The sequence below is a fragment of the Ictalurus furcatus genome, chromosome 20 (genome assembly GCF_023375685.1).
Source record: "Ictalurus furcatus strain D&B chromosome 20, Billie_1.0, whole genome shotgun sequence".
NCBI classification, from domain to species: domain Eukaryota; kingdom Metazoa; phylum Chordata; class Actinopteri; order Siluriformes; family Ictaluridae; genus Ictalurus; species Ictalurus furcatus.
In genome coordinates, this window is record NC_071274.1 from 232,501 (window position 1) to 240,000 (window position 7,500).

At 40.0% G+C, this 7,500-nt stretch overlaps 1 protein-coding gene across 1 annotated transcript in view; it reads left to right on the forward strand.

Moving 5' to 3' along the window:
• Positions 1 to 7,500, forward strand: part of snap91a (synaptosome associated protein 91a) — a 28,211-nt gene that overhangs the window by 7,516 nt on the left and 13,195 nt on the right. Inside the window, exons 3-11 of the mRNA XM_053652293.1 lie at positions 2,782 to 2,924; positions 3,092 to 3,167; positions 3,618 to 3,720; positions 4,368 to 4,461; positions 4,690 to 4,801; positions 4,924 to 5,030; positions 5,142 to 5,183; positions 5,342 to 5,403; positions 6,859 to 6,871. Of these exons, the coding sequence (XP_053508268.1) occupies positions 2,782 to 2,924; positions 3,092 to 3,167; positions 3,618 to 3,720; positions 4,368 to 4,461; positions 4,690 to 4,801; positions 4,924 to 5,030; positions 5,142 to 5,183; positions 5,342 to 5,403; positions 6,859 to 6,871 (752 nt within the window). The remainder of the gene's footprint in view (positions 1 to 2,781; positions 2,925 to 3,091; positions 3,168 to 3,617; positions 3,721 to 4,367; positions 4,462 to 4,689; positions 4,802 to 4,923; positions 5,031 to 5,141; positions 5,184 to 5,341; positions 5,404 to 6,858; positions 6,872 to 7,500) is intronic.

Below are 7,500 nucleotides of genomic sequence, written 5' to 3' on the forward strand. Positions count from 1 at the left end.
TAACACTAACACACACACTAACACACATTAACACAGACACACACACTAACACACACACACATTAACACAGACACACACACTAACACACACACACATTAACACAGACACACACACTAACACACACACACATTCATGTGCAAACACACACACATGTACGTTCATAAGCAAACACACACGTGTATTTGTGTGTGTGTGTAGTTCCTCCTCATGGTGATGTGATCAGATTAATTGCACTTTTTCTCTCCTGAATGTTCGGACTAATGATTCCCTGACACATCACAGGAAGTGCTCTGGTTACCATGGAAACGGCCTTCCTCACACAGCTGTTTTATACTGTAGAGGAGTTTTAAACCTTCAGCAGTGTGTTTTGATGTGTGTGTGGGTGTGTGTGTCTTAGTGTGTTGGTGTGTGTGTCAGTGTGTGTGAGTCTGTGTCAGTGAGTGTGTGTGTCAGGGTGTGAGTCTGTGTCAGTGTGTGTGTAGGTGTGTGAGTGTGTGTCGGTATGTAAGTGTATGTCGGTGTGTGTGTTGGTGTGTGAGTGTGTGTGTCGGTGTGTGTGTCAGTGTGAGTGTGTGTCGGAGTGTGTCGGTGTGAGTGTGTGTCGGTGTGAGTGTGTGTCTGTGTGTGTCTGTGTGAGTGTGTAAGAGTGTGTGTCAGTGTCAGTGTGTGTGAGTCTGTGTCAGTGTGAGTGTGTGTCGGGGTGTGTGTCGGGGTGTGTGTCGGGGTGTGTGTGTCAGTGTGAGTGTGTGTCGGAGTGTGTTGGTGAGAGTGTGTGTGGGTGTGAGTGTGTGTCTGTGTGTGTCAGTGTGAGTGTGTGTCGGTGTGTGTGTGTGTCAGTGTGAGTGTGTGTCGGTGTGTGTCAGTGTGAGTGTGTGTGAGTGTGTGTCGGTGTGTGAGTGTGTGTCAGTGTGAGTGTGTCGTGTGTGAGTTTGTGTCATTGTGTGTGTCTGTGTGTGTGTGTCTGTGTGTCTGTGTGTCGGTATGTGAGTGTGTGTCTGTGTGTTGGTGTGTGTGTGTGTCGTTGTGTGTGAGTTTGTGTCGTTGTGTGTGTCTGTGTGTGTGTGTGTGTCTGTGTGTCGGTGTGTGTGTGTGTCGGTGTGTCGGTGTGTGTGTCGGTGTGTGTCGGTGTGTGTCGGTGTGTGTCGGTGTGTGTCGGTGTGTGTGTGTGTGTGGGTGTGTGGGTGTGTCGGTGTGTGTCGGTGTGTGTCGGTGTGTCTGTGTGTTGGTGTGTGTGTGTGTGAGTGTGTGTCGGTGTGTGTGTGTGTGTGTGTGTGTGTGTGTGTGTGTTTGCTGCAGCTGCTTTCACTGATAATTGACTCGCCTTTATAATGACTGCAATTACTGACTGCTTATTTGTGTGTATGTGTGTATGTGTGTATGTATGTGTATGTATGTGTGTGAATGTGTGTGAATGTGTGTGTATATGTGTGTATGTGTGTTTGTGTGTATGTGTGTGTCCTTAGGTTATATTACTATTACAAACCATGTAACCATGGCAACAGTGTCTGCTGCTCTCCAAACACAAAGTGAATGTGAATCAGGACAATAATGAAAGTGTACACTGAAATTCTCCTCCAGTCTAAAGCATTATGGGATTGCAGAATCTGTGTGTGTGTATGTGTGTGTGTGTGTGCGTGTGTGTGTCCCAGTGTGACGACAATCCCTAACCGTTCTGTTCACCAAACCACAGAGAACATGATCGTTACCATGGCAACCAAAGTGTGGCTTTAACTGAGGAGTCATTTATAAATGAATCTGAATCACACAGTGAGTCGTTTACACAGAGAATGTGAGAGGTGCTTTTGGTCCTGAATTTCATTTTGGTTTTTAGCCGAGAATTTTCATTTTGGTGCATCAGCAGTTTTTCTTAATCATGAAGTCCATGATAAATGATCCAAATAAATAAATAAATAAATAAATAAATAAAACATTTTTATAACTCTACATTTTTACACCTTGTACATTAGACTTATTATTAATCTGTATTAATCTCTGAATTTCAGTCCAAAGCTTTTCAGCCTGCACTCACACTCAGTGATTCATCCCACTGTATGCATCTACCATTCTCACACCAATGCTATGTGTGTGTGTGTGTGTGTGTGTGTGTGTGTGTGTGTGCAGGTGTAAATAAATCCCACACACCATTGCTTGTAGCGTCTTGTAATCAGATTTGGAGTGTGCTAGTGTGTTGTAGTATCATGTTCAGTGTGTCATGGATTTTGTGTATGTGTGTGTGTGTGTGTGTGTGTGTGTGTGTGATGGTTGTGTAAACAGCATGTGCACTTGTATCCCTGTGAGTGTGTGTTCATTAACACGTAAAGCACTTAAAGTTCTGTAGATGTTAGGGTTCTCTGTTTTCCTCCTCTAGCCCAGTTTTATGTTGTGATGTTAAATCTTTTGTAAAAGGATAAACCTTGCTGAGAAGATCAACTCCAACATCACGATATTAAATCAAACACACACACACACACACACACACACACATTCAGGCTTAATCCAGGTGTGAGCTGAGTGATTAAACACTAATAATAAATAAAAACACAGGATGACATGTTGGAAATCTTCAGATCGTTCCTCAGGGGGTTTCGTGATCTTCGCCTGAAGCTCACATGGATCATTTCCTCCAACACAATCCCGCTGGAGTAACAGGAAGTCACAGACAGGAAGTGGGATTTCTCATCAGCACAACCACACTGAACCCCTCAGCTCACGTTTTATTTAAAATAGCCATAAAGACCCTGATTATTCACTGTGAGTCTCTGCCCCCGTTCTCCTCCTCAGATCTGATCCAGGCCACGCAGGAGTCGAACGTGAACATCCCTCAGATGGCCGACACGCTGTTCGAGCGAGCAGGGAACGCCAGCTGGATCGTGGTGTTTAAGGCTCTGGTCACTACACACCACCTCATGGTCCACGGAAACGAGGTCAGACTCGCAGCATTACACTCCGTACATTAACGGTGTAATATAATGTTGTTACAATATTATATCCAGTAGAAGAAGAACGTGCGCTGGTTGGTGATGAGTCACGTTTATATGAGAACTGATGTTCATTATATTTTCTTTATATTTCCTTTTGTTTGTTTTTGCAGAGATTTATCCAGTTCCTTGCCTCCAGAAACACGCTGTTCAACCTCAGCAACTTCCTGGATAAGACCGGATCACACGGTGGGCGGAGTTTAACTCTCATCATTAACCACCTGAGCTTAACGTTACGATTAAAGCTGTATGATGTATCGCTTTTCCATCATTAATCTCCATATTATCTGTTTTAGTGATGCTGGTTTATTGTCTCAGTGCACTCTTAGAGAGAAAAAAAACGTTCTTTCACGGGGCTTTAAAGAGGTTCATTAGAGAATTAAGGGTTCTTAGCTTCCTAACAGGGATCTACTTTGAATCACGCTGTTTTATGGTTCTACGTAGAACCTGTAGGGTTCCTTGTGAAGGACAACTGAAGAACCGTTAAGGGCTCAGTGTTTTCTGAGACTGCAGTCTGCTAATAAAGCAATCATCTCTTTGTGTAAAAAATATAAATAAATTAATCAATTAACAATTATGAGAATTGTTGTTATTCTTCCCGCTTCTAATAATTGAATGTTTAGTTTTTGTGTGTTTCAGGTTACGACATGTCCACCTTTATCCGGCGCTACAGCAGGTATCTGAATGAAAAAGCGTTTTCTTACAGACAGATGGCCTTTGACTTCGGCCGCGTGAAAAAAGGGTGAGTTTCAGCACCACGGCTAACGGCTAACAGCTAACGGCTAACAGCTAACGGCTAACAGCTAACGGCTAACAGCTAACGGCTAGACAACGTTAATATACCGTAATATTCCTTTCCAATATGTTTTTAAACAAACAAATCAAACCCCGCTTCATCATTATTACATGATTATTGTTTCTGTACAAACCACTACAGATCAGTGTTAATGATAATAATCACTATTAATATTTCAAACTGAAATTAAAATATAAAAAATAAAGCTTTATATTCACCTGTTATACACAGTAAATTCTATTTAAACTCCACTCAGTAATTTACAGGATTTTATAATTTAGCATTTCGACTGATCGACACCGCAAAATAAATCAACAGCCTTTTCTCTCGGAAAAATAAAATCTGTATTAAAGGATTATTAAACTCTTCTCTGTTGCTCTGATGTGATTGGTGGTGTTTGTCAGGATGTTGATTGAAAAACTTTTCTGAAATTGTGAAGATTTTTTTTACTGAAAGACCAGAAATAACGATAAATATTTATTGAGGAGGTTTTAAGGTCAGATTTAGGTGTCGATACAGTAATAATTCATATTGTACGGTGATAAGTGTATCGTAAGATTACGTGTGTGTGTGTGTGTGTGTGTTTATTTCAGAAACGACGGTGTGATGAGGACGATGACTACAGATAAACTCCTGAAAGGCATGTCCACGCTGCAGAGTCAGATCGACGCCCTGCTGGAGTTTGATGTGAGTGTGTTTCGGCTTTAGACTTTAATACACCAGTTTATTTATTACACGTTAATAATTCATCTGCGTTATAATATAACAACTTCATAAACTACTTTTCATCTCAATATGTGAATGAAGATGTATTCTGAACATTTTTAATTAAAAAAGGAAGATATTTGGATTGCACTGTGTGTCTCTGAATATTCTGCATGTTTCTTCTGTTTTCTTTTCTTTTTTTTTCTCCAGGTCCATCCTAAAGATCTGGTCAACGGCGTCATCAACGCTGCGTTTTTACTCCTCTTTAAGGATCTGATTAAATTATATGCCTGTTACAACGATGGAATTATTAACTTACTAGGCAAGACTCTGTTTTCACTTCATTCTTAGAAATTAAGACAGTATAAGTACATTTTCAGTACTTTTACAGTACACTAGTACATTTTCAGAAAATTATTAATTAATGAATGAAATTTTCTGTAGAGAAATTTTTCCAGATGAAGAAAGGTCAGTGTAAAGATGCTTTGGAAATCTACAAAAGGTTCCTGACTCGAATGACCAGAGTTACAGAATTCCTCAAAATCGCAGAGGTAAAATATGACCAAGATTTATACATCTTTGGAAATACAAGGGTGTTTCTTGTGAAATTTGGTGTAAGAAAGTTAGTACGTAATAAAAACTTCACACTTTCCTCTTAACAGCAAGTCGGAATTGATAAGAGTGATATTCCTGAACTTACCCAGGTGAGCTGCACTCTTCATTCACTCTCTCAGCTGTTTTCTGGCATTTATTTACAGGATAATTAAAGTTTATTTACCACGTGCCATAAACCTGTCTTACTGTGTGTGTGTGTGTGTGTGTGTGTGTGTGTGTGTGTGTGTGTGGGGGTATGTGTGTTTAGGCCCCTGAAAGTCTGCTGGAGTCTCTGGAGACACACCTGAACACACTTGAGGGGAAGCGGGGGTGAGTACTGTACTCCTGTTCGGTTTAAGAGTCTAAGGTTCAGTGTGATGTTAGTTTTGGGTATTTTATTACTGCTGGTACCGTTGAGGTTGGAGGTTCAGCTACTGTTGGTGTCCATGTTGGAGTGATCATGTTGGAGCTTTGGGATGTGAGTTGTTCTGTACTGCTGGTGATTGAAGGTTCAGGGTGGTGTTAGCTTTACAGGTTCTGGTACTGTTTGATGTAGGGGTTAGGGGTTTAGTGATGATGGGTACTGCAATATGGTAGGATTAGTGGGTGTGGATTACTGGTAGCTTTAGGGGTGTCGGTGTGTGTCAGGTCTTGTGGGGTTGGATTTCGAGGACTATGGGGTAGGGTTTCGGGGACTATGGGGTAGGATTTCGAGGACTACGGGGTAGGGTTTCGGGGACTAAGGGGTAGGGTTTCGGGGACTGTGGGGTAGGGTTTTGGGGACTGTGGGGTAGGGTTTCGGGGACTATGGGGTAGGGTTTCGGGGACTGTAGGGTAGGGTTTCGGGGACTGTGGGGTAGGGTTTCGGGGACTATGGGGTAGGGTTTCGGGGACTGTGGGGTAGGGTTTCGCGGACTATGGGGTAGGTTTCAGGGACTACGGGGTAGGGTTTTAGGGACTATGGGGTAGGGTTTCGGGGACTATGGGATAGGGTTTCGGGGACTATGGGGTAGGGTTTCGGGGACTATGGGGTAGGTTTCAGGGACTATGGGGTAGGGTTTTAGGGACTATGGGGTAGGGTTTTAGGGACTATGGGGTAGGGTTTCGGGGACTATGGGATAGGGTTTCGGGTTTTGTCTCACAAGTAAACTGGCCCTCATTAATCTTAAAATTTTTCTTATTGAAGCTGATTTGTGTTCTGTGATGATGATTAATGTTGATTTTCCTCTTGTTTTGTGTTACCAGTGATGAGTAAGTATTTAATAAAATCAGAGTGATTGCTTTTAAAAGTGGTGTTATTTACACACTACTGCATTGTTCCTGTGTGTATCGTGGTGATGATGATCACGTTACAATTCTATAGATCCAAACGTTTTAGTTAAATTCAGTTCATTTGAGATCTGTAGAATTGGTGTGAGTTTTCATTCTGGTGTCTGTGTGTGTGTGTGTGTGTGTGTGTGTGTGTGTGTGTGTGTGTGTATCGTCACAACTCTACGTTCTTACTCACACTCTGATATGAATTCTGTGTTTTAGCGTTCATATCAGCGTAACTGAATATTTGTTTTGTAATTTTGACTTTCGGCTCTGCACCCATGCATGAGTCTCAAATATTCAAGCCTTTTTTGATCTGGATTGAAAAGATTGATATTTCTCTGCTGATGTGATTATTTCTGGTCTTCTCTCCTGCCTGCTGCTCATTTACCTCCACGTTATTATAACTCTGTATCTGTTTATTATAATTCAGGTTTTATTCATTTGCTTTTACGTGTTTTCTTTTACTTTTAGGTCACCGACTAAGGTAAGCAATGCATTATGTTTATATAAATTACTTAAAAACTATTTATAAAAATCAATAAATGATTCATAATAACTAATAGCTTTTGGTAAATAAAATATCTAAACAATATCTAATTAATTAATATATTTTATTAAAATATAATAATGTGTTTTTGTACCTAAAACAATGGACATCTACTTTTTTATGTATTTTTATAAATAGAAGACATTTATTTTTGTTTTTATTTATTTATTTATTTGTTTATTTATTTATAATTTCTGAAAGATTGAAACCTGATGATGAGCTTGGTGATTTTTTTTTTAAATTCATTAATTAGGCATTAAAGCATTTAAACAAAATGTAGTAATGAACATCTGCATTAATTAATATTTTATTATAGTTATGCCTAAAATAACTCAATTTAACATCATTACATTTCTATTTAGTAAATTAATATTTCTATTTAGTTCTAGTTATTTTTAGTTGCAGATTAAATAAACATTGCTTCATTGTTACGTTAACTTTTAAACTAGGATCGATTAAACCTCAAAAATGACGTGAACTTCACTAACAGCTGTGTTTATAATGTACTTCTTGTTTATTTTATTTGATCAGAGAAAATTCCACAGTAGTCGATAGTGTTTAATTAA